The sequence below is a fragment of the Camelus bactrianus genome, chromosome 8, assembly GCF_048773025.1.
Source record: "Camelus bactrianus isolate YW-2024 breed Bactrian camel chromosome 8, ASM4877302v1, whole genome shotgun sequence".
Classification (NCBI taxonomy): Eukaryota; Metazoa; Chordata; class Mammalia; order Artiodactyla; family Camelidae; genus Camelus; species Camelus bactrianus.
In genome coordinates this window covers 43,861,075-43,888,021 of record NC_133546.1, presented here as the reverse complement: position 1 = coordinate 43,888,021, position 26,947 = coordinate 43,861,075, and the positions used below count along the sequence as shown (strand labels likewise).

Genomic DNA, 26,947 nt, shown 5'->3' with positions numbered 1-26,947 from the left:
ACAGGCATTACTTTTATAGCCATACAGATTGGCCATAGTTCAATTCTATTAATTCAAGGACAAAATATGCAAAATAAGGACACGATTGGTTACAAAAGGATCTTGACCAGATGTCGATAATATATTCATAAGGTAACACCAATGTAAGAACACAAGAGCTTTGTTTGGGTAGTTTTGACTTTGTCTATTCTACTAAGGGGAGATAACAAATATAAAGGAGATAAGGTTATGTAAAATGTCCCCAATTTAGGAAAAGCAAGGACAAGATTTCTAAGTAAATCTAGAAGTAACCAAGTGCTGGATTTGCTCCATGATGTTAAGATTTTACTCTTATAGGTATAAAATATATCTTTATTATTGAAATTACTGGAGAAAAGATAACTTCTTTTGGGGGGAATCTGAAACTCTCCACGTCCCATGTCCTTTCTCTTCTTAATTTGATAATTTTTGAAAGGCAGTTTTTAAAAACATGAGGTTTCAGAGGAATATAGAATTGACTGTCTAGCCAGACATCATGAGAAGTGGAATTGGGTCAGGACCTGGGTCTCTCTTGATGCCTCCCTAGAGGTACATGGCCCCTTGAGCTTCCTTCTCTGCTTTTCTCTGCCTCCTCTCTCCTGCTTGGCTTCCTCTACATAAACCTGAACAACCTAGACTGTTGGCCCAAGTCTCCGTGTCTACAGAGCCACACCAGCCCAGAGCTGTCTGAATCCAGGCTTTACTATGTGATGGAGAAATGCATGCCTGTCTTGTTTAAGCAACTTCTTGGGGGAGTTTCTGTTACTTGCAACTGAACCTAAACATAATTTATAGTTTCCTCTGATCCAATAACTGTGACCAGAGAGGCAGGGTACTGGAGATACTGCCCAGACAGTGAACTCTCAGGTCCAAGCAGGTTTCCCAGGAAAAGGCACATAGACAGAGCAGGCAAACCATTTGGGTTATTCACTACAATAGCTGAGTTCCAGTGCTAGACCACTTGGGTCTGTGTGGAAGAGAAATACTAGGATACATGAAAAGATTTGGGGTAGACTGGTATCTTAGACCATGCATCAGACTAAAAATTACAATTCAAGGGAAATCTAGGCTCTGAGTGGTGGAATTGTGGGTAACATGGCTGCAGGCCAGTTCAGCAGGTGCCCTGCCTAGATGGAATTCAATTGCTCTGCTAATAAGTAAAGAAACATTGGTTACATTTTTTCAGGGATCTGGTTAACTCATTCCCTTTAGCTACTTAGGGCTGTGATTTATAGGCAGCAAAGTCACTTAGGATAATAAAGCCCCCAGGCCTGGTGGCACACTGCAGAGATTTTTCAAGAAGAAAGAGACCGCTTAAATATCTCCATCGGCTTTTCCTAAGTGAATGATACCCAGAGGAAACAGGCTTCAAATGTGTCTCCATCACTCACATCCTCAAGAAGAAAGATGAGAGGAATCAAGAAAAAAATACTGTAAGTGCTACATTCATTTCAAATATCTGACAAGTTATGAGAGTCCTGGAACAGGTTTCCCAGAACTACAACTCCCAGAGGACACAGGTCCCACTATCATTTTCTTCCTTTTCTCTAAAAGCTCTTAGTGGGTTGAGAAAAAAAAAATGGTTCAAATGTCAATTAGTTTGAATGCATCTATTCAATAGAAGGAATAATATGTCACTTTTTAAATGGCCCCTTTCTTCTGTACAACCATGTCCTACTGGGCTATGGCCTTTTGGTTTAACTTCTTTTCTTCCTAAGTGAATAGAAGCCTAAAAGTCTGTGCATAACCTCTCTCTGCTGAAGACACATCGCATCTGCAATGCCAGTGCCCTCAAAGCTGCCGTGTCCCTCTGGGTCATAAGCACAGCAAGTCCAAGCACAGCCACAAATATCAGGCACTTGGAAGCAAGGGTTTAAGGAAATCAGTTGTTCTCCATGTTCAGATAAAGCTTTTAAATGGTCTGTAATAGAAAACAGGAAAGAAAAATAAAGTAGTCCATTCTCACGCCTTAGCGTAGATCACCAAAGACTTCAAATTATAGAAACAGGAAATCTGTGGAAATAAAAAAATAACCAAATGAGAAAAGCAGTGGCTATTTATTCAGAGTTTGCTCTAGCATGGGAGTCAAGCACCGTCACTCCGAGGTAGGTAGCAGAGTGGGAAAGCTCTATAGTGACAAGAGAGTAGACTTCAGGTGTGCCCTGAACAGAGGTCTTGGCAAAGGGAAGCTGCAGGCAGGATGTGAAGAAGCGGGGCATCCTGCGCATATCTGGCTTTCTCTGGTTGGTCCTAAGTTGGAAACAGGACAAAAATTAGGGAAGCTGTCAGTTATTAATCAAGTACTGGCCATTTGGGGGCCAGTAGTTCCAGAAATGATGGTTCAGCTTTCTGGACTGTTACTACAGATAGCAATTTATCTTCTTACAAATCTGACTTATAGCAAACTAGCTCCCTCGCTGGTTATTGGAAATAAGAGGTTGGTTTCTCAGGCAGGTTGCTGCAGACCATGGATCCGAGTTCTTTTATATAGAGTCTAACCATTGTCCATTTGTATAGTCAGTCTCTCATTTTTCAGTCAGGCAGCTGTCTCTAGGCAGCTGGCCTACAGCCAACAAGGTGGTTCCCAGTATTTCTGGAGAGCCATTTTGAGAGACAGCTCATTCCTACCACCTTGACCAGGAGTACATAAGAACACATCTGCTGTGTGAGCACACCCCTCTTAGCTCAGTTGCCCCAAGGTGGTGAGGCAGGAAAGGGAGGACAGTGGCTACAGCGGTGGTAGAGCCCCGTGAGGACAGGAGTGGAACAGCACTCATGACCCTCAGCCCCAGCCATTGGTTACAACTCTGTGGGTCATGAATAAATACTGATGCTGGGGCCCCACCCAACCCCCAAAGATGTTAACTGAATAGAGCAAGGCTGGGCATCAGTCGTTTTTCAGAACTTCCCAGGTGACTAATGTGCTCCTGATCAAAATGAATAAACCTTTAAGAGACACTGAGAGTAAATATTTCGCAGTTAATGAAAATGAAATCAGGGCATGCCATGGCCACTTTCTCAAAAAACCTCTAATCTTTCGGTCTTGGGATGTTGGGCTTTAGAAATACACAATGCAGAGTTCAATTAAACTAGAGTAATTGCCTAGACCATTGCAAATAGGCAATAGGCATAGAGTGTGAACTTACCTACAAGAAATGAAAATGCTGCAGGATCTAACCTGCAGGCACAAGGAACAGCTGAGCACACTTAAAACTGCTGTAAAAATGACTGAGAAACTATTCTGAGCAGCATTCTTCATTTTTATTTTTAACCTTTAAAAAAATGTATTCCTCACTCTTCAAAATGCCATTTTATCATAACATAGTATTTCTCACAGATTGTGTGTAATGCGTGCGTGTGTGTGTGCGCCGTAGGTGTGTGTATATGTGTCTATTTTGAGACTATCTGAGCTTGTACATTTCTCAAATACTTTAAACAGAATTCAAAACAATTACATTTAGGGCACAAAAACCAAAACCTCAAAAGAATCACAAACATACTCCACACACCTGGTATTCAATTTTTATTTCTAGTTGGTTCTGAATTTTCAAATTTAGCAATATTTCTGAATTTGATACAACACCACCCCCTGGTGGAAATCTATAGGAAAGAAACTACATTTGATTTAACTTGAGAACTTTAATACTGCAAAAGATGATTAAGATCGTCAGGACACTGGCCTGCTCGTTCTCTCTCCCTCTCTCTCCCTCTCCTCCTCCCTCCCCCTCTCTTCCTCTCTCCCAGGACAATAGTCTCTTCAAACAAAATCATACACAAAAGCTCAATGAATGGAACAGCAAGAATGGAGCTGTGCTGGAGGCTTTCTCTTTCCCATTCTCTTTGCCAACACCATATCACAGGATATCTAAAATAGAACTTATCACTAAACATAAGCCATATACCCAAAATTAAAATTAGAATTGCATCTGTTTCTCCCAAGCTTCCTTACCTCAATGAATAGCATCTCCTTTACCATTCATTCGGCCAGAAACCCTCCTGACAGTATGCATGTACAGATTAAAGCCCAAGTCAAGAAACCAGATTAGATTTATTAATTCAGCAATTCCCAAACTATTTTATCATGAGACACATTCCACTCTTCCCCAATACTTTTTAACAACTTGCAGAAAACTCTGGTTATATTTCATTCAAAGCGATTGCTCTACCTTAATTAGCAAATTAGCTCGTTGGCTGCACATGCTGTTCAATCTTCAAAAATGCTTAGGCAAAGTCAACCATCCAACGAGCCAGCTCTCAATCATTTGTGGTAATGGAAAGTGTGACCCTCGGGTGATTGACCCCAGACAGCAATTGAGTTGATGTCTCATCTGTAGGCAACTTCATTCCTGTCTTCCACCATCAGTACCAGCTGAGGGGAGATAGAAGTTGCCACTAGTACTAGCAGGAATCATGCTTTGTCCTCCACTAAATGGAATAAGCTTGAATTGCATGATCACCATGTAACTGTGAAAGAATCATAGTGTTCACTTGATTACAGCCTACAAGCATCATGGGCAGCTCTGCAATTGGGAGCAAGTTAAGTATTTCCATACATTATCTCCGCCTATGGATTTTTAAGCCAAAAACAGTCAAAATCCCTACATCCGTGTGAATTAGCATAGATCCTTGGACATGAAATCTAAAATAAATCTTATTTTATAGCAAGTATTTTTTTTAACAAAAATAGAACTTTATGCCGTATATCATTAGTTCTAGACTTTAGTACTAGATTAAATTAGTGCTAGTCCTAAGCCTACTCATACATATCGCGTCATTTCTAATTTTGAAAATAAAGTCATATCTAATTAAACTTTCATTCAATGGAAAAGTTATTTGAAACTCTTCTGGTGCTTAAATTGTATTTTGATCAATAGTTTCTGGGGCCAATTGCTGTCGTTTCACTTCACCTACAGCTTTGATTTGGGAGCAGGCGTCCTGAGAGCTTGGGCACACTCGCTCACTAGCCTGGCGGCCTCCAGAGCAGTGCCCCAGTGCGTGGCGATGCCCCCACTCCCGTGGCCGTAGTGGTGGACCACAGGCAGCCTCCGGCCGTCCCGGACTAAGAGCTCTTTCTCCAGCCGCACGCCTGACCTGGAAGGCCTCAAGCCCACCTTCTCCCTTATGTCACAGGCCCCACGGAGAGAGGGCTCCAGGACACAGCATCGGGAAAGAATGTCTTTGCTAATTTCTGCATCTGGGGACAGATTCCAGTCTCCTTTTTGCCTAGTTCCACCCAGGGTTACATTGGAGATACCAGGGTAAATATACGTTAACCCACTCCCATCTCGGATAAAATGCTTCAGCCAGGGAGCCTGCACTTTGAGCACTTGGCCCCTCACAGGGAAAATCTTTGCATCTCCTGCAAGCTGCCTGCTTCCAAGGCCTGAACAGTTGACCACGATGTCGAAGGACGGGTGGAGTTCCCACAGGTCTTCTATTCGTCGGGTGAGAATCAGACCCCCGCTTCCTTTTACCCTGGGGAGAACAAGAGACCTTGAGGTGAGCCAGAGCAGCTTTCTGCTCAACCCCTTATAGGAGGTGACTGACAGGAACTTGGAAACGAACCTGCAACCGTCCATCGAGCAAATACCTCCAGAGCTTCCAGGGCCCAAGCAAGCCAAATTCTAGCTGACTGCCTGCCTCACATCCTTGGAACCCGAGGATTCCTAAAGTTGAACCTAAATAAAAACCCATTTCAGACATTCAAAACAAAGAAAATTATACGCTTTGTCCTTTGTATGTTTAATGGAGTTCCTATGTCATTCTAGATGCTAAATAGATACCAGGTTAACTTGGTATTTTAAATACCCAAGCATTTTTTGTTTATGTCATTTATTTAGCACTTAAATTTAGTGCCTTGGCTGTTTTGTCTCATGTTGTTAACTCTTGCATGTTTTTTGCATGAGTCTGGTCTTCCTAATGAGATGGTTAGGACAGAACTCACATGCACCACCACCCCTTATGTCTACCACAGGATGTTAGCATGTGACGAACACAAAATATTGCAGCCAGCTGATGAGCTAAATAACAGTTGTGGTTTGTAGTGATTTTTTGGACCAAGTATATCAATAATGAAAAGAAATGGCATATCCAGGTCCTGTGACCTTTTTTTTTAATAGTGGTAAAATATACATAACACAAAATTAACCATTTTGACCATTTTTAAGTGACCATTTTAAGTTCAATGGCATTAACTTTAATATATTCACATTATTGTGCAACCCCCACCATCATTCATCTCCAGAATGTTTTTCACCTTGCAAAACTGAAACTCTGCACCCATTAAAAAATAACTCCCAGGTCTTCTAATCATATTCATAAGTCACTTGTAGAATTCAGGAGATGTAATATGAGAAAGAGATTATCAGACTATCAGCAACTCCACTTAACAGATGCAGGTTGAATGCCTGTGTGCAAGGTACTGCTTAACGAGATAGGGCCCTTCCTCAAGACTGACAAAAAAGGAGCTAGGAGACTGAAGTGGAAATACCTGGCAGAATGAAGGAAGCTCCAAATGAGAGGTGATGTAGAATCAGAAAGCATGGGTTTAGATCCCAGTTGCCTCACTTTAGCTCTGAGGTCTTGGCCAACTCAGCTCACTTTTCTGACCCTCAGTTTCCTCATCTGGGTCATGAGGATGACACCTCCCTTGTCTGCTTCAGAGATGGCTGTGAAATTCAAATGAAATAATGGGCATGACGGTGCTTCACAAGATGTAAGCACACCAAATTCTTGGGGACTGATATCAATAAATTACAAATTTCTCAAGAGAAGAGACTATGTCTTATGCTTCTCACTATACCTATGATCCAACTCAGTATCCAGTACCGAGTGGCCCTGACATAAGTATGGCCAACACTGATGACAATATGAAATCCTGATTTGGGTATATGATGATTAATTCTATGTGTTGGCTTGTCTGGGCCATGGGGTACCCAGATATGTGGCCAAACATTATTCTGGGTGTTTCTGTGAGGGTATTTTTGACACAGTTAACATTTAAATTGGTAGACTGAGGAAAATAGATTACCCTCCTTAATGTGGGTGGGCCTCACCCAACCCATTGAAGGCCTGACTAGAACAAAAAGGCTGACCCTCTTGCTGCCCAACTGCCTTCAAACCAGCACATTAGCTTTTTACTGTCTTCAAACTCAAACTACATTATTGGCTCTCCTGGGTCTCCAGCTTGCCAACTCACCCTGCAGATCTTGGGGCTTGACAGCATCCATAATTGTGGGAACAGAGTCCTTATAATAAATCTTCATATATATATTTTTTTCTATTGGTCCTGTTTCTCTAGAGAACACTGACAGATACAGAGGGGTAGGTACCACATTGACATCCTCTCTCCCCAACTGCTGCAATTTAAGCCTGTTCCAGGGAGACCCTGGGAAGAGCTGAAACCAGAAGCTAAGGTAGAGTGCTTGTCCCCTACCTGCCCCTGAGAGAGCAGAAGCAGCCATGCCAGCAGTTCTGAGCACCATCTGACTTCAGTGCCAAATCAAGAGCAGTTTCACGCTGAAGGGAAGCATAAGAAAAGGCAGAAACTTCCAGAGCATAAATAAGAGGTGTCCAAGAAAGTGGTACACAATGGTCTGGTTTGACAGTTGATTTTATCTTAGCAAGGAAGAACACTTGGAAGTGATTTTAATTTTCCACAGCTACTTTCTGGTTGGAAAGTTCAGTTGAAAGTTGTATTAAGATCAGCAGGAAGATGCCTATCTTCCTACTCTGGTGCCCGTTTCTAAAAAATGCTGCAAGTTGATGAGAATGGAAGAAACCCATTTCTGCTTAACTGCATCATAGACCTGGACCCCAGTAGTTCAGTTTCCTATTCTGTAAAAGAGCAGCAGCGGATTGTGTCCTTGGCCCTCCCTCTTCTCCCTCCTCTGGCTGAAGGGTAAGCTTCTGGGGGTACAGGGGAGTAGCCTGACTACAGCCTCTCAGTCTCTGCATTCCACCTCCAGCCCCCGCCACCCTGTCTCTGAGATACCTCCTCCACCAAACAAGAACTGTTTGAAACCCCGAGATCAGAGTCATTTAATTACTCAACAAACATCTTCTGAGGGCCTCTGCTGTGTGTGCCAAGCAGTGCCAGGCCAACAGAACTCAAAGGTTTCCCCTTGCTCTGAGAGCATGTGAACAGGTAGGACGTGTACTGTTACACACAGGCTGTCACTTCAAGCAGCAATGCTCCAAATACCAGAACCTAAGTTCTAGGCGCTGGCGCTTTTAATCTCTGCAATCTTGTTGTTATTCAGAAAACCCATAGAAGACAGTGTGCTGTTTACCTAAGACAAGAAAACCAAAGAAAAAAATCTACCCACCATTTCACCCAGAACTTATAAAACCAAAAGATTCCTTTTTGATATAATTAAAAGTGATTAAAAGAAAGAGAACAAGGCTAGAGCCACTGTCTTGTTTGAACTTTTTCTAAGTAAAATAATTCATAGAAGTTAAAACTGTTTAATGCAGCACATTTTATGGTCACAAATTTTCAGCTCTCTTAGTGGAATAAACAATTTGGGAGCTTAAATTATGTTTTTTTAATATATAATAAATAATTTTTAAAATAATAAAATACATAGTGAATTTTTAAATGGGATAATAGATGAGTGTTTTTCAAGGTAAAATAACTATGTAAAGTTATTTTTTTCTAACACTCGTGTAGAAAGAAGAGTAAATTGGAATTTTGTGGTAAAACTGACCACCTATAGCAGTGGTGTAATCTTTAAAATAGTGAATATGAAGACTTTTAAAAAGAGTGTGGGAAGGCCCTGCCTTTTACCAGAACTATGACCTTAGTCAAGTCACTCAGTTTCCCTAAACTTTCATCTTCCATCCATAATTCGGAGATAATGATCCTGACCTCACAGGCTCCTTGTGAAAATGAAATGAGACAACATCTGGAAAAATCCTGGCACAGTGCATAACACATTGGGGTTTCTCAATTAAAAAATATATAAGATAAAAAAGGACTTAGAGGTATGTTATGCTACTCTAAAATGCAAGACCCTCTGTGTCAAATGCCTGCCCATGTACCACTTAGATTTAATTATGTTTTATAGCCTCTAAGCATGACATTTGGATTTTTAAAAATATTTTTAATTTGTCATTATTTGAACATTATCTTCGCTTTGCTTTTCTCATAGATTGTGGATTCGATGTATTTAATATTTAAACATGATGTTCTGTGTTCCAACCAGTCTAATTAGAACTCAGAATCACTCTCCTAATTCAGAGAAATAAGGGAATTTACCAGCCCTGGGAGTTGAGTACATTTGTTAAATTCGCTGAACTTGTTTCCTCAACTATAACCCAGGGATAAGACAGCCAAGCTCACAGGGTTTTCATGATAATTATGTAAGAATTCCATAAATGCAAATATCCTCATTTTTCATTTCAAGGGAGTTCTGCTGGTGGAGCTACTGAAGAAAGTCCACTGCTTACCTAGTGACTTCTTAAATTATCATAGTGATGGGCTGTTGGCTCCCTCCCAGGCCTCATACCCGGCCTTGTAGCCCAGGAGGAAACTTACTGATTGTTCCCAGGGATCAGTCATCCCCAGTCATTATTGTATATCCCACAGACAGTGCACCAGGGCGGCCCCGAGGCTTCAGAGAAAACCATGCCTGGAAGCTGGGTGACTAGGCGCCTATAAGGTTGCTTTTATGACCACATCAGGTAGTTATTCTGGAGGTTTTGAGTGACGTGGGTGTAAGAAGCTTGGTCACTTTTTTTTTCTTGGACCCCCCACAACCGAGCAAGACCTCATCCTGAACAGTGAGAATGCTGATGCCCCAGCCTCCCTTGAGGAAATGAGGGGCGGGGTGACTCAAGAAGCTGTGCCCACTGAAGAGCCCCAGCCCGCTGCCCTCTGGTCATGGGCCTAAAACCCGAGAGTACCCACTTCCACCAAGCCTAAAAGTCCACCCTCTGCTGGACGGCATCAGCCTGACTGATAAACACAGGGGTGGTCGTCTTCAGTGTCTTTCCTTCAGCTCACCAGGACTTTCAGCAAAGGAGGGAGATTGAGCCCGCTGCGCCCCTGAGAGGGCAGGGGCTCCACTGTGCACTTCTTCACACACACTCTACCTCCCAGGAGTAAAGGAGAGTCCCCTTTTCCCCTGCCTTCTCTGGGGACTGGAGGCAAGTCCTGCACCCTACGTCCCACCACCTGCCCCAGCCCATGCCCTGTGAGAGAGGAATCCCAGGCGGCACTAAATGGAGAGGAGGGGGTTCTGGGATTCTGGTGTGGAGACCCCAGTAGGGGCTGGAGGCAAAGTGCAGGGAAAAACCATGTCTCAGGTGCAGAGGGAAGGGGCTGCTTTGACAGGAGCTGAAGGAGGAAGGGGGCGGACCTTGGAGTGGGAAGGCAGTGCAGAAAGGGGGTGCAGCGGAGCAGGGAGAGAACGAGGGGTGCAGCAGAGCCAAGATATTGTCGTGGAACCCACGTGCGCCTGTAATGCGCTGGCTGAAACTTAGACCCTTACTGTTTTGGGAACCTGATAAGTAGAAACCGGAAACAAACCCTTTTTGTCATTCAAAATGTCTAAGGACCTTCCTTCTGGCCAAAGGTGGACATTTTAACACTCCATTGTTAACATTTTAACAGCTTGTAACTTTATTCTGGGAATATTATCCAAATAGGTCTCTGAGTTTCACAAATATAAAGCAAAAAACTCTCTTCTAAGCATGTGAGATGACTCCAGGGTAAGAAGGAAAAGTGACTGTCTGTGTCACTGAAGGCTGAGATGCTTCCCCGCAGACCAGACTGCTTTGGGAAAACCCATGTTCCAGACAAGGAGAGTGGAGGGAGGAGGGGATGGCATGGTGCTGTTCCTCAGACTGGCTGGAATGTCCTCCAACAGAAGACAAGGGCCAGAGCCCCAGGGGACTGATTCTGGGAGAACTGGGGAGACCTGCGCCCGAGCAGGGCCGTGGTGGAGCCCAGGGGTCAGAGCTGGGGATCTGACCTCTCTCCCAACCTCTGCATGGAGCCCAGTTCCACTCTGACCCAAGGAAGGACCAGTGATTATGGAGACAGGATCTACAGTTTTAAGCTTGTAGGAATGAGGAAAACAGCTTTGAGTTTTTGCCTCACTATGTGAGGAGAGAAACAGAAAACCTACGAAGCCATTTCTAAAGAGGTGGGGAGACACAAGGACGGCCAGGAGGGGATGGTGGTCAAGGACCTAGAGGGAGGCCTGGCTCTCCGAGATACTTGACATAAAGAATTTATTAGATGTATTCGTATTATTAGGTATTATGCATGTAATATTAGACATAAGTCAATTTTAAAAATTAATCCTTGCTTTAAGCCTTAAGCATGACACTTTATCAACAGCAATCAAAAAATTAACTGTTTTCAGTCTATTTTTCTGAAGACAAGGAGGGAAAAAAAGAAGAAAACTAATTGAAAATCTCAGTTGCCAAATAAGGCTACGCATGTAAATTCATGGGGGGAAATCCACCATTTATCCCTAGTGACGCTTAACATAGCTATACTTCAAGTAGCTTATCATAGTCAGGATTCTGACATTATCTCATCTGATGACCGTATTGCTGACTCATTCCCTTGTAATGCATGTTCTAATAAGATGAACTGCATTCTATTTCCCACTTCTCAGAAGATCCACCTCTGCCTTGTCCACTCCACATGCTCTTATTAATCGGCCTAAGCCCTGTTCAGGCCCAGAGCAGATCTGAGGAAGGAGATGTGAATGAAACCCAGGGATGTACAATCCATATTTCTGTCCAAATGCCAAAGGAGCCGCAGGAGTTTCATAGGCACTGCCGTGAGTCCGGCCAAGCAGGGGAACAGAAGCTACAGGAGGCGGGAGACAGGGGCTCTCCCAGGGAAGGTGAAAAAGGACTCATTAGATGAGTGGGAAGGAGAGTTCAGGGAGAGAAGCCCAGTGAGGTCAGTGCAGTGGTCAGTGGGGGCCTTATCAGAGCCACAGAATAAGGCCTCCTGGAACGAAGGCAGGGCACTGAAGCTACAGGGCCCTCAGCGCTGAAACAGGACACCCAGCTCTCTGCATGTCACCCACGGCATGGCCGTCCTGGCCCAGCTGGGTGATTTATTTAGGTAGGATGCCTGGGAAGAGACAGGATCAGTTGACTTATTGCCTCTATGATTCATTTCCTGGAAGGGCAAGTACAAAGCAGCAGAATATGACTCCACTGGCCAAAGATATAAAACACGATCTGCCTGGTTGATTAAACTTCAGAGGATTTTGTTCGTTTGTTTGCTCTGGATGTTATTGGATATACTTTTTTTTTTTTTTTTTTTTTTGAGAGGGAGATGATTTCTTCTGTTCTTTGAAAAATGCTAAAGATCTAATTTGTGGTTAAAAACATTTTTTCGTTCCTGGAAATTAATATTATTTCAGAAGGCTAGAGCTTAGATTGAAGGCATTGTTCCGTGGCTTGCTGAGTGAAATGCCCATTTTTGAGTCAGAACTCTGTAGGCTGAACACTCACATTGTGCAGAAGGGGCGTGGGAGGCAACATAACAGACCCTGGGCGTGAGGAACAAGCAGGGACTGTGTGGCTTCCCGGCTGGGTCATCCCCGTGGTGGGGAGTGGGTGGCAGCCTACAGAGTGAGCCCCAGGGCCCCACACCCTCAGCCACGATGCTGCCCTCCCTGTCACCTGGCCTGAAATCCTTGTCCTCAGAGGGTTGCCTTGGACTCAGAGGAGTCCATGCTAAGCCTTCCCCGGGAGGAAAGGGGGCATGTGACCCTCTTCCTCCTCCATATTGGCCTTCTGGTCAGATGCCAGGCTCTGAGGGAAGGGGGGACAGCTGATCTTACAGAGAGGAGGCCCCCGCATGCTATCTCTGCAGGCCCCACATTGGGGCTTAAGAGGAAGCATGAGGTGTCAGGAGCCCAGAGGGGCGATGGAGGGGGAGGGTGCAGGGCTGCTAGGACAATGGTCTCCCCATGGCTTCTCCACAGGAGACTGTGAGCATTGTCTTTCTGAGGTACTCATGTCCCCACCCCCGTCATGGGGGATGTGTATATCAAACAAATGGACCTAAAAAGGTCTCCCCAGGGCTCTGTGGGGACAACAGCAGCCCCTCAGGCCTCTTCTTGACTCTGTCACCTAAAAAGAGACAGGAAGCGCATCCTCCAAGGCACGCACCCCAGCTGGCTGGTCAGCAGGCCAGGATGGTGTTGCAGTCAGGAGGTGGCTCCCACTGGCACAAAGTACCATTCACTCGGGGTTATTTTAAGTAAAGTAAAATGCTGACAGCAGACTTCCAGCTAAGGAGGAGTTGCGGGATTTTTCCCAGGGCTTCATCTCACAGTTAGAGATTAGGCCTGAAAATAAGGTTATTACGGAAATAAGGGGCCTGTTTTCTAGAAGGTGATACTTTAGAAGCAGGCAGAACAAATTATTCAGATAATGTAGATGTTTTCCTGTGACAGTGGTTGAGGGTGGCCCCAAATATGCCTGTATTGACAGTAAAGCTCTACCACTTTGGGTTTGCCTAATAACTTCTCCTTACCAGAATTTTATTCAGGTAAGACGTACGACAGCTCAACTTTGTATCAATAGGATTAGCACTTTCAATGTTCTTTTTCCAGGCATTTTTCTAATATAAAGACAAAAATGCAACATTACACAACCTTGCCACTCAGAAAAGATGGTGATGCTCTGAAGCTGGAATGTTGGCGAATGGTAACTCCATCACATGATGGCTCAAATGCTCATTTCCCAGCTGATACCTAGTGGTTTAAATTTAGCATACGAACAGGGGTGTATGGGCCAGTGAACAAGGCACAAAAGTGTGGGTTTTATGAAACGGGAACTTAAAAAAGAAAAATGTCCCATATAAATTGCTAAGAGAAAAAAGTGAGAAGAGTGCTTATCAAGCAAGGAAGATATCATGATGCTCCTGACAAGTGCCCAACAGACACGTGTGCTCCCTCCTCTGTGCGCCCATTCCACCCTCATAAATCTGTATTAAACCTCACCATTCATGTTACTGTAATTGTTAATTAACATGGATATAAACATACAGACACAAACTCATATACACACATATACACCATCGCCCCCAATAGACTGAATTCCTTAAGAAAAGTGATCGTATTTTATCCTCTTTTGACCAGCTGCTAGCACAGGGCGAGTATACACAGAAGTTCAACAAAGAATTGTGGAATTTATTAATCATACCAATTACTTATCCCACCTCTGGGACCAAGTCATTGTTGCTACTGCCTACCTCAAGTCACTTTTCCAACATTACCCAATAATTTGCATTGTTCCTATTCATACACCAAATATACAGATTAGGGGATGGAAAGAGCCAAGGTTTCACAACCCTCGATATGCTTGCAATTTCCAGACGAAACTAAAAAGAGGTTTATTGATGTGTCTCAAATAAAGATACTCTTGATATGTTTCCTAAGTAACTGGAAACAGAAAGCCCTGAAAACCAAGCCAAAAGGCAAGTTTACGGAATTTGGGGCTGAACTTGGTGAGGAAGCAATTACCTAATTTAGATAAGCCCTCAGTTTTAGGGTTCTTGTTTATAACAAAGTAAGTTAATGGAGCTATTTTCTTTATCATTAATGAGGAAAAATTCAAAAATAATTTATAATAAACCCAAGAGTCCCTTATCCAAAGAACTAGAGTGAATCATATCATTTTACAGCCGGAAGCATTTTCTCCAAACGTCTCCACTTTACAGGTGAGGAAATTTAAATACTGTTTCAATAACAGGGTTGCAGGGGGGTCTTACTGGTGGGGAGAGAGGGGGACCAAATCAAGCATCAAGATACACAGTGGAAGCAGAAGATGGACATGTTACTAATTGGGTGTGACCCTCCCTTGTGACACAGGCAATGTTTTCAGATGGTTTCACAAAGCTCTTGGTGTTTGTGAACGAGACAGTGTGCACAGGTGCTCGGAGGGACCACAGAGAATTTTCAGTACCTATTTTAGGGAAGCTGTGGAGTTATTTACAGGTGTGACAGACAAAGGAAGCAGCAAAGAGCCACTCCAACTGACCTTTTCTCCAACCATGGGAGGTAGACAGGGCCTTCGCATTTCAGTGTCGTAAAAGCCTGACCAAACACATGTTGGGGGAATTTCTTCAGCTCATCCTTAGTCATCTTTCGAAATCCCAGCACCACGTCAGCCCAGAATGGCACTTCTTCAGCAGGAATACTCCGAAATATCTGCCAACTCAAACACAGTAAGTGGAAAATTTTCCTGAAATTTTGTGAAATTTCTAGTGAACCCCATGTAACATTCTCTAAAGCATTTTAAAAACACACTTCCTATATCTATACAGAGAAAAATAAATCTATTCTTCTATTCTCTTGGGTTCAGATAACTCAGTAGCTAAATTTAAAATATTCATGTAGTGGGGCGGGGAGGGTTGGAATAAGGTATTTTAGAAGTTGTGTGTCTTCTAAATATTGAATTTAATGCTCTTTTTCTAAAAAGCTCTTGCCCAGATTTTCTTTCTTTACTTATGATGATGCACTTTTGAGGAAAGATTTTTCTCTTTTGCATAATACTTTACATAAATTGTAAGCAAAAGTTTAAAGGTTGGTCTCAATTCTGAGCAACTTGGAACAAACAATGGTGGGGATGCAGAAGACGGGTGTGAATTATGAGTTAAGTCATGGATAGTCACATTAATTTCTTGATAAGAGAAGCCAGGGGTTGACAGGGGAAGCCTTGTTATCGTTAAGTCATGGTTGGGGGTGATGAGGCTGGAATGATATTGGTTGTTACAAGAAGCCTGTAATAGTACTACCAACAGCTGCTAGGCAGGTTTGGATTTATAAGTATTGGGTTGTTTTCATCAATAGGAACAAATGTTGTAAAGCATGGCTGCTCTGATATAGCAAGGAAAATCATTTAAGTGCTGCACTTTGTTGCTAATGATATGATCATTAACGTAGGGGAATTTATCTCTCTAAGTGATTCATTCAGCGCAGTTCCTGTGGAAGGAATAAACGTTGTTTCCTGCAAGTCTCTACAGTGGGCCCTCTTGTTGTCTCATTCTGCACACCTTCCCTGGGCTAGATTGCCCTCTTCCATGTCTTCGTCATCATCTGTAGGCCAGACACGCAGAAGGCCACATCTCCATCCCTCTACTCTCTCCTGAGCCCCAAAACCAGATCCAGACTTATGTTGTCTACTCCCTACTGGATAAGTCTACCTCCATGTCTCAGACATTTACCTCATGCCCCACTCTTCCCCTATCCCTTTCCCCATCCACCTGGATGCCAACTCAAGAAATCCAAGAATCACCCCTGACTCTCTCCTCTCTCACCTGCTACATGCCATCAATTACCCAGTCCCATAAATCTCTTCTTAAGTGTTTCTCAAATCCGTCTATTCTCTGTGCCAACTATCAGCACCTAATCTATCCCATCACCATCTCTCTTCCCATAAATCTGTTCTCTGCACTGCAGACAGAGTATTTTTTGAAATGCAAATATGATCAGTTACTTCACTATGTAAAAATCCTCAATGGCTTCCCATGACCGCAGACTTTTTTTAGTCCTTCCAACACACCAAAGTCACCCTAGATTCAGGTCTATGCATGTACTATTCCTTCTGCCTGGAATGCTGCCTCCTCTGTCCTGGACTCTGTCTCAGCCCCCTTCACCTCTATGAGGTCAGCCGACTAACCTATACTCATGCGGATGGTCTCCACTGAAACATTACTTTTTTCCAGGTGGCTTCTCATAATTTCCCAGAGCATACTTATTCTCCAGTTTCGTGCTTCCATAGTACACTGTACTCTTACCTTGGTGACTCGTGTATCGTTTGTAACTCATTAGATTTAGGACATTCCCTGCAGAACATAAGCTACATGAGGGCAGGACCATGTCTGTCTTTCCTAAAAATTCACTCGGCATGTATTTAGTATACATCTACTACATGAGAAGCAGTATATAATAAGTTGCTCATCTGTATTTTCCTAATTCCTAGGAAAGTACCCAATACTGGTGAATGCTGAGTAAATTGTTTTGGAGGAATGAATAGATGAATAAAGCTTATACTTATGCCAAGGCACACAGGACATTTGTGCCCTTATCTTCGCTTGACTGATACAAATCTTTTCTGAAAGCAAGTGGGATAAAAGTCATTCATATGAGGAAAATAAATAACTCTTTTTAGAACAGCTTAAAGTACATTCTTTTTAATATCCTCAATGGTGGCAAAGTCTTACTCTTGAAAGGACATTTGAATCTTAGACACAGCTGTTTCCAAAACTTACTTAGAGCCAATGTTTGTGAATCAGACTGGATTGTGTTGGGTTTGAACAAAAACAAAGTGTGACCGTAAATCAATGAGAACAATGATTCTATGTAGCTTATCAACTGGCTCTGGAGGCAATTTTGCAGTTTCAATCCATCTTCAGAGGTAGAGAAATTAAGTTGCTCATTTGGGAAACTAGTGATTTCAGCATCATTTGGAGTTTGCGATGTGAAGGAGGGTAAGAAGAGGAAATGTGCCTAATTCAAGTGCATTCACCAGCAGAAAATGTTAGCAGATAGCCTGCTCTCAAAAGAGGAAACAAAACAATTTAAAAAAAAAAAAGCACAAAAGATGCAGTGGTTTTGAGAACCTTGCAAAAGACAGATATCCCTCTTCTTTTGAAGGCTGTAGGGTATGGTTGTGTTATCACATAGAAAAACACAGATAAGATACGTGTATGTCATAAATTAAAAGTGATAGAATGGTTAGTGATCTCTGTTTAAGAAAATACACAAAGATATTGTCATATTTTAAGTGCCAGTTTGTGTTAGAAATGTGTAATAGGAATTATTTGAAAATCTTTTATTTAATTTTGCATTTCTTTTGAAATCAGGTATTAGAATCAAATAGAAGCATGCTAACCATTTCGGAAATATTTTTCCCAAATGGCACTTCAAAAGGTAAATTTAGTGACCTATGAAATTTACTTTTTTGGAAACATCTCATTCTCCAAGGACATCAAATAAATAAGATGTGCCTATCCCTTGGGTCTCTACACCCATTCCAATATCACACCTGTTTGCCTTCCATCAGCCCTAGCAGCCCTATATAACCCAAACTCATTGTTTACCTGCTATATGGTTTTTTTTAGCTGTATTTGTGAATTACTGCAAATTCCCTGAGGAAACTCAAAATAGCACTTGTGATGAGAAACTGTAATGTTTGTTTATTGTTTAAAAATCTAACACTATAACTGGCTTTCTTGAGTTCTTTGGGATAAAGCCTAAAATGTTCTTCTAAATCCTCCCATATCTAGTTCAGCACACTGCTCACAGTACGTACTCAGTAATATTTTAGGTTGGACTCTCAAGTCTGTTAAGATCATTCTAAATTCTAAAATAACTTCAGAATTCCTCTCTTACCCAGACACCAGAAGAACACCAGCATCTTCAGCTTCTGTAGAATTGGCAATTGCAAAGAGGTGATCAAAGGTCTCTTTAAACCACTGCTTCTGCTTGTGAAGGGGTGTGTCTATGATGGTGGAGAAAAGCAAAGCAGAACAGAAAGAGAAATGATGACAATGACTGTGCTTCAGAGAAACTCCTTCCTAGAAACTGGGAAAAACAAAAAAGGCAGAGAGGAACATTTAGATGAAGTACCACATTGTGCTGGAGGATCTGTCAGAGACCAGAGCTTTGAATGTTGACACGTGCTGTCAACATCGGTTCATATAATGATTAATAATGATCAACCAACAGAGGGAAAAGCAACCAATGAGGGCAAAATCTAACATAAAGACCAGCTGGAAAGGGATCTTTGGCACTACACTTATTCCAGAAGTCCTTGAAAGGTCCATAATCAATCTGAGCCAACTTAGTTCATAGTTGAGGCGTCCAGCTGGTCACACAGTTGAAATTATAGGAGTAAGAACCCGGGGACTGAAAACATGGCAGAAGACCAGGGGAGATCTGTGAGGTCCAGGTCAGAGAACAGACTGCCCATCAGTGGGAGGCCCAGGTGGCTCCTCTTCCTGACACAAGGAAACAAGGCCTGCTTTATAGAACTGAGCTCTCCACAGCCCCATCCATGACTGCCATTACCTCCAACCCCCTCCACTCCATGGAATCACAGACCAGCCTGGAGGAGCATTTCCGGGGTGTGCAGGGGGCCATACTAGGCACCACCTCTCTGTCAGCGTCCCATGGACCAGTACTCCCTACCCACCAGGCATCCCTACCAGAGCACAAGAGACTGGGCCCAGACACTACCTCGGGAAGGGTGCCAGGCCTGCCAGGGAGGAAATAAGGGTCAGGGTTCAATCCCCAAAATAATAGTGTCCAGTCTAGGCACAGAAGCAAGCATGACCCAAAGGCACAGACAAATCCAGCTGTGGATGAAGTATTTGGCCATCTGATTCCTGTGGAAGGGTCATGAGAGAGGGAGCTCAGGGTCAGGTCAGGGACTGGGGGACAGTAATCCTGAGGGGCTGTGTTGGGGGAGCCACAGAGAAGATGGGGAGACTGAACAGAGAGGACACTGCGTCAGCTCTGTTGGAGAGATGTCCCTAAAATTCATGGTGGAGATGAAGAGGCCCCAGGATCCTGCTTCTAGGTGAATGAGGACATTTCAGTAGCAGGTTTTAAAAAGAGCCACTTGTCAAGGGTCCTATGAATATTTATTTTATAGTGGATCTGTGCTGTTGTCTTTAAACATGTGCCCATGTGAACTCAACACATAGGCACAAAATTCCAGAATTGCAGACTGGGGCTACTTGTTTAGGAATAAGGGACAAATAAATAATAAGCTGCAGAGAGAACTAAATTAGATCTCATGTGGATTATACTCCAACAATCTAATAAGCCAGTGTATGAGGCTGTATTGAAATGCATCTATGTGTTCCCACTCCAAATAGTAAAAAACAAAAAAGGGACTGCTATTTATACACTGCAAAAGTCATCCCAAAAGAAAAGACAATTTCAGTTCAACAGTGGGTGGAGCAATTCTCGTGACCTAATTTGCCTTCAAGAGCTGGGAAAAGAAAACTGTAGCTGGAGTAGCAGTAGTAACAGTAGCAAATGCTGACATAGCACTTACTGTGTCCCAGGCACTGCTCTAAATGCTTCACGTGTATTAACTCATTTAATCCTCTCAACAGCCCTATGGGACAGTGTAGTCCCCATATGGTATTGACATTGATGAGCATGGAAGATTTTTACCACTAGGGCTGGTCTGAAAGAAGCCCAGATTGAAAACCAAAGTCTGTCTAACAGCACCAGAGAGAAAGCCCCTGATCTAAGGGGCCTCAACCACCCAGGAAAGGGTGAGCCGGGCCTCAGTGGCCTGAATGAACTCTCCAATGACCCTACTTCTTTAAAAACGATTCCATGACTATCAGGCAGCCTTCTCAACACTCGAGCCTGATGCATGCAAGGGGATGGACACCTGGAAGATGGACACAAGGACTCTGGTCACAAGAAAGGTGGCCAGTGGAAATTAGCACTCTGCAAACACACCAGGCTCCTGCTTGGTCCTGCAAGGCAGCAACCAGGAGGTGCTCTAGCACCATCATGGGCACTGACAAAGCCAAGCTCCTGGGCTGTAAGACCGAGGCCACTGCCCTCTCCACCCTGGGAGAAGATGAGTTTATTCTCTGTTAGGTGAAACAAGGAGCCTCTGGACTGGGAAACACCAAGCAGGTGAAGGCAGGGATGCCATACTGAAAACAATAACATTAAGGAAACACATGCAAACCAGATGCTAAGTCCCCAGCCCTCCTCTCCCCCTCTTTCTAGAATGCTGCCAGCCAGGTCTTCACCCTCCCCAGCCAGGAGATTGGAAGTCTCTTCTTCGGGGAACATGACTTCCCAAGAAGAAAGACATAAATATAATGACACCAGAAGTTCCCCAGCTAAACAGTCCTCTCATCTCACTTCACAAAGCCTCAAGGCAACAAGCCCTACACAAGGGCTCAAAAATTCCCATCGGCTGTTTACAGTCCTGCACTTAAATGTCAGCAGACAGGTAAAGAGGACCACCTGTAACATGACAAATGAGCACATCAAACAAACAAACAAAACACAACTTGGAGACAACAGAAATTATGCAGGGAAAAGAAGCTTTTAAAATTATGATTAATATCTTCAGAAAGAGACAGTTGCAACTATAGAATACAGTATGTGATAACAAAGGGAAATTCAAAGAATAAAAACAGCTTTGCAATATTAAAAATTCTATAGTAGAAATTAAAAGCCCAACAGCAAGGTAAAACACAAAACTGAGAAAATCCCCCAGAAAGTAAAACAAAAAGAGAAATAGGAAGGGGAAAAAAGCTAAGAGAATGAGAGGATTCGTCCAGGAGGCACGGCAAAACGGCGATTCCAGAAAGAGAGGCAGAGACAGCAGGAGGGAGGAGCCAGCAATTGAGACAAAGACTACAGCTTGAACTGAAGAACGGGAGTTTCCAGATTAAATGGATAAGGCAGTTTTCATGATCAAGACTGCTGTTTTTTGTAATAACTTGTAATTATTTGACTATTTAAACTGTGTACATGTATAATTTTGATACAAAAGTCAAAACTAAAATTAAAGGGGAAAAAAAGAATAGAAATGAGAAAGTGGAGACATTAGCTGCAAAGTGATTTTGTTTCCTATTTAATGCTGTTTCCTTCTCCTCCCATTTCATGTGAAGAATACAGAATGGAAAGGGTGCATGGGCATGTTTTTTAAAATAATGCATTTTCAGGCCTGAATACATTTTAACTGATTGTTTTGAGTTTTTTTTTGTTTTTTTTTTTTACATGTTGACCGTTTTTATACTGCCTTAGAAGTGAGGATAACATGAGTCCCATTACAAGTAATCTGACTTGATGGTCATTAATGGTATCAAGGGAAGAACAGAATTACCAACTGTGGTAGCCATTAGTGCTGTTCACCAAATACTCTGGCAGTCTGCCTTCTGGGAGCCTTATAGAAGTGTATTTCCTTGCCTCCTTCTGAGGGGTGGGAGCATGTGGCAAGGACTGGCCAATGAGCTGTCATCAGAAGTGATCAATGTTGCTTCCTGGCCAGAGCCTTTAACTGCTAAGGCAAGACACTACCACCCCACCCTCCGCCCCAGAGCTCTCATCCCTCAGGCACAGGTACTGACCACATTCAAGGCTGTGGCTGCTTCATCAGCTTAGATCCCTGGGTGAGGAACAGAACACTTGCTGATGCTCAGTCAACATACAGTGTGAAATAAATCTTTGCCTTTTAAGCTGTTAAGATTTGGAGGTTCTTTTTGTCCTGCAGCTCAACTAGCCTTTCCTAACAGATGAACCAACAAGATGTTAAAAGTGCACCTTACACTTACATGCCCATCCAGCTGTTCTTGTCAAAAGAATTCCACCAACACCGTTCTACCTAACATCTATCCTATCTGACAGAGGAGCAAAACCCCTCTCTCACCTGGATAAGTAGGAGGAATAAGCATTCCGGCTGCCACATCACTCGTGGTCTCAGGAGTGAACTTGTCTGAAATGACTGTAATGGAGCATCGTGGGACCAATTTGGAAATGCACACTGTGGTAGAAAGCCCCATCACGCCGGCCCCCACAACTGCAATCCGTACTCTATCCATGGGCCTGTGAGGAGGCAAAGCATGAACTATAAACCTTGTCTTAAGAATTATTCCATCCAGTACAAGGTTTGGCCCTGAGGTTTCTTTCCTGTCAACATTTCTCATGGGGTGAGAAGAATTCCTATAAGCAATCTGCCCATTAAATGTCAGGGTACAGGCAACAAGATCTTCATGGAGTTTAGACCATAGCGCAAAACCAGCCTGGAGTTGCCTTAGAACACACGACTGGTGAGTAAATCTGCATTTGGCAGCAGATTTCTACTCATTCCTAAACCACTTGCCCTGTGAGCTGTCCCAGAAACCTCCTGTGGAGCATCCACTGGGAGGGCATGACCCACGGGCAATTTAGAACTTAGCTCTTACTGTTTACAAACTGGTTTTTAACTATAACCACGTGACACAAAGTCTGAATACCTGAACTCGGCATCTTCTCTCCTGCTCCTCACTCTCACTGGACATCAACTCCCCCCACCCTCACCCTCACCTCCCACTCCCCCCTCCACCCCTGTCCTGAAACCCCACCCTCTGAGAGAAGGCTTTCCAGATAAGGAGGCTAGAGTCCTTCGTAGACTGGAGTTCTGATTCTGTAACCTGGGGAGCAACCCAAGGTCTCCTCACCTCAACTCCCTCATCTGTACCCAGCCAGGTGAATTCTTTATTAGCTCCTGTGGATAGTAAATAAGGAGACCCACTGAGATTGTCTCATAAAGGGGGCTTCTTCTGAAAGTCAATATGGAAATGCAGGAGAAAGATGTCCAGGATCCTAGGCTGGGTATCCTGAGACTGACCACCCCCATCAGAGGGCTCAGTGTCCTCCCCTCACCTCCCCTCTGAGCAGCAGGAGTGCACTGAACCCTGTCCACTGTCAGCTTCCCCTTTCCCTGTTGTTTCCCTGCTTGTCTTTCCATTTCCAGTTCCCACTCTCTGTCTAACTTTCCCTAACAGGTGTCAGATGGAAACTCCAGAGAGAGAAAATGCAATTGATTCAGTTGGTTGTCACCATCCCTCTTGAACAAAGCTCTAGCACCAGGCCAGCTTATTGGGCTGAGCCGGCCTGTAAATCTGCCCGTGGCACAGTTGCTCTTCCTTGTCCAATCAGCAGCAGCCAGGGCATCGGGTATCGTGGTACAAATCATGGCCACCTGCACATAAAATTCGCCTTTCCCTCAGGAGGGGGTGGGGCCGTTCCCACCGCTGCTAGCAGGGCAAAGGTGGTGCGGCTCAGCCGTCAGTGCCCTCTTCGGGCTCTGAAGGTCCCTGACACTAAGGCACTTTAAAGTCCTCCACTGTGGTTTAGTGAGTGTTATTTCTGTTTCTCAAGCAGCATACTCATTTCCTCAGCCGTGAGTTTATCTGATTGCTGCCCAGCGGGCTGGCCAGCTGAGAAGGACCAGGATGGCCAGGGCAGAGGGAAGAGAAGGGGAGGGTCCAGGGCAGGGGGCAGACCAGCTGAGGGAGGTAAGCTTGAGGACTGTAGCCCGTACCTGTACCCCAGACGTAGAAGGAAGCCACCTATCCCCTTACCGGCTTTCCTATTCCACAATGGCCTCTCTTTTCCAACAACTTTCTCAAAATAGCTCTAATAAATAGAGAGAGAAAGTAACCTGTGGCCGAGAATATCCAGCTGCCAGGGAGGAGAAAAGTGACCTAGCAAGGTGGGTACCTTCTGCCCAGTGACCTGTGAATCACTGTCCCCTGATCCCACTAAGACACATCGCCAAGCCCCAGAACGACCCCTGAACCAAAAGCAGGATTCAAGTACCTGTCTCTGAAAAAGCAGCCTGGGAACCCACAGAAGGCTCTGGCACCAACACTTGTTTTCCCAGTGAGCGGTTGGTCTAGTGCCCTGAGAGACAGGAAAAGCGAAACTGCTTCCCATTGGGGAATTTGTTAAGGACATTCCCTCTAATCTTACACTCCATTGGCCCACACGCCTGTGTCTGTCACTTATTCCCCAGGAGAAAGAAGTGCTTGACCTCATCTTGTAAGCTCCGTGGAGCTGCAGCTCTGCCAAGCCCCTGGGAGCTGGTCACTCTTCTCTTTCTAGTTTACACACCCCTCGGTCTTGCTATAAATCTGGGGCTTCTCCAGCTGATTTGTAGGCATAGTAAGTAAGGGGTGACCCTGTCCAACTTCCAGCAAGTTCTGACCAGAAGCAGACACCAGTTTCCTCATTTGGCTGCCCAGAGTTAGCTGCCGTCTCTCGTTGGTGCCTGGCTCTGCAGGGTCAGCTGGTCGGGGTGGGAGTAGGGGGTGGGTGAGGGCAGAATAATGTTGTTGATCACTAAGCTGATGACCTGATTGCAGCTGGAAACATGATTCAGGAGATAATCTAGGATGAAAACCAAATGATTCTTTAGCCCACATATTCAATATTTGCTGAGTGTACACTGTGTATAGACACTTTACAGTCAACAAATTTGTTTACAGGGGAGCAGTTTGTTGTATCAAAATAATGATAATATTGTAACTAGTATGTATTTAGCACTAACCCTGTGCTAGATAGGTACATGAAACCATAAAACACAACCACCCTATGAGGTAGGTACTATTATCATTAGCCCCATTCTATAGATGAGTAAATCGAGGCTCCAAGAGGCTAAGAATGTGCCCAAGGTTTCTTAAGTGGCAGAGCCCCATTTGAGTGTCAGATTCCAAGGCTCAGTGTCTAAACTAAAGCATGTACTTTGGTGTTAGGAGACCTTGAGGAAGTCACCTTTCTTCTGAGTTTCAGTTTCCCCATTTGAAAATTGGGAACGAACTAAATTTTTGTAAGAATCTGCTGGATTAAGAGATGTAAAATTCTTTGTAAGGTGATATATATATATAAATATTTTTATTGAGCATCTACTATATAATCAATCAACAAACATTTATAGAGCAGTCACTCTGTCCAAGGCATGCTCCAAGGGCTATGAGAGAATTAAGGATTTCTAAAATGTTGTTTCCTCCCTCGAGAAAGGGAACAAGGCAGAATAAGACAGCCCTCGAATAAGCAGCACTAACTTAGCTGCTGTGAGGGCTCAGGAGAGAGGAGCAGGGTGGACCCAAGTGGCCAGTCCAGGAGAGAAGATGGGAAATAAGGAAGGCTCCAAAGAATCAGTGAGATATGGATGGACAAGGAAGAGAAGGGAGGGAAATATCAGGAGGGAGGATGGTGTGAGCAAATCTGCAGGAAGTTTGAAGAGAGCTGAGGAAACAGTGGACGGCTACACGGGGGTTTGTGTGAGAGCAGAGTGCGAAAGTGCCAGAAATCTGGCTACCATGGAGGGCTGGACTTGAAAAGTCCTGGGAGCCACGGAAGACATCTGAGAGGGCGCCTTCTTCTTCCTGCCCAGATCAAGACTCTACTTTCCTTGGAAAGCAAGAAGAGGAGCAAACGTTTAGAAATGAAACCAAGAAAGAAAGCGGTGTGTGTATACAGCTAATGGGTCTTTTGCTTTTTTGCTCCACAGAACTTCAGCGAGTCACTTAAATGAGGGGTTGCTCAGAAAACTGACAGGAAAGCTGGTGTAGGTGTCATGAGGTTTGAGAGTTAACAGGGGCCTCAGGGACCATCTAGGCAGGGTCATGTGTTACCACTGTATGGGCGAATGGCTGATATCCAAGAGTTGACGTGAACTCCCGAGACTGCAGGCAGGCGCAGCTTCACACTCCTTCCCCACAGTTTTCCAGAAACCGTACCCTGGGCTCTGAACATCTCCAGAGCCTCACCTGTGTGGTGTGTTGAGGTCCTCCCTGCCCACAGCCCCTCCTGCACTGTTCTCTGTGGGTGTCAGTGGCTCATGAGGTGTTAGCCTTGCTGGTGTGTCAGTCTGCCAGTATATAAAGGGTCTCAAGCCGATGGAACTTGACTTCTTCAGTTGTATATGGCTAACAGGTTGGGGCAGGGAAGCCAGGAATGGGTGAGTTTGGGGAGACTCAGTTCTCTGACATTGACTTGGCCCTGACTCAGGACACAGAAGTAGGGCAGACCCTATAATTGAACCCTTTCTTCCTTGTAAAATAAGAGCTTCAAGACTTACTTATTGGAACATCCAAGAAAATCTTAAATGATGCAGATATAGTATCTCATTTTCTCAGTGCTGGGAGGGACATTTCATTACGATCCTGAATTTTCAGATGAGAAGACTGAGGTGAAGAGAGGTTGATTTGCCCAAGAGAGAAGGCTGACAGCAAGCTTTTTTTTTTTTTTTTTACTTGCTTTTTTTTATCCACATGCCACCTATGCCTCTCATATTTCATTGCCCGGTGGAGGGGGGCACCCTGGTACTGATGGGAGTATGCGACATTCCCTCAGGCCCGCAAGAATCAACGACACAGAAGAACAAACACAGAGAAACATTTTCTGGC

At 44.0% G+C, this 26,947-nt stretch overlaps 1 protein-coding gene across 2 annotated transcripts; it reads right to left on the bottom strand.

The window, feature by feature from the left end:
- Positions 1-3,526: 3,526 nt before the first annotated feature.
- DDO (D-aspartate oxidase) lies at positions 3,527-24,476 on the bottom strand. Of its 2 annotated transcripts, XM_074368487.1 has the most exons (5): positions 24,357-24,476; positions 22,423-22,598; positions 18,399-18,507; positions 15,043-15,219; positions 3,527-5,493 (listed from the first exon to the last, which is right to left on the bottom strand). In XM_074368487.1, exons 2-5 carry the CDS (start codon positions 22,592-22,594, stop codon positions 4,926-4,928), a joined length of 1,026 nt encoding a protein of 341 aa, XP_074224588.1. In that variant the 5' UTR covers positions 22,595-22,598; positions 24,357-24,476; the 3' UTR covers positions 3,527-4,925. The 2 variants fall into 2 exon arrangements, with proteins under 2 accessions (XP_074224588.1, XP_074224589.1); XM_074368488.1 differs by lacking the exon at positions 24,357-24,476 and having other exon boundaries at positions 18,399-18,590; positions 22,423-22,561.
- Between the last annotated feature and the right edge of the window lie 2,471 nt (positions 24,477-26,947).

Excerpts from the sequence above, each read along its gene's own strand:
- DDO (XM_074368487.1), bottom strand. The coding sequence starts at position 22,594 with ATGGATAGAGTACGGATTGCAGTTGTGGGGGCCGGCGTGATGGGGCTT. Across the intron at positions 18,508-22,422 it reads TATTCCTCCTACTTATCCAG|ACACACCCCTTCACAAGCAG; the intron begins GTGAGAGAGGGG and ends CCACCATCATAG. Across the intron at positions 5,494-15,042 it reads CTCCCATGGTTGGAGAAAAG|GGTAAAAGGAAGCGGGGGTC; the intron begins GTCAGTTGGAGT and ends TGTTCTCCCCAG.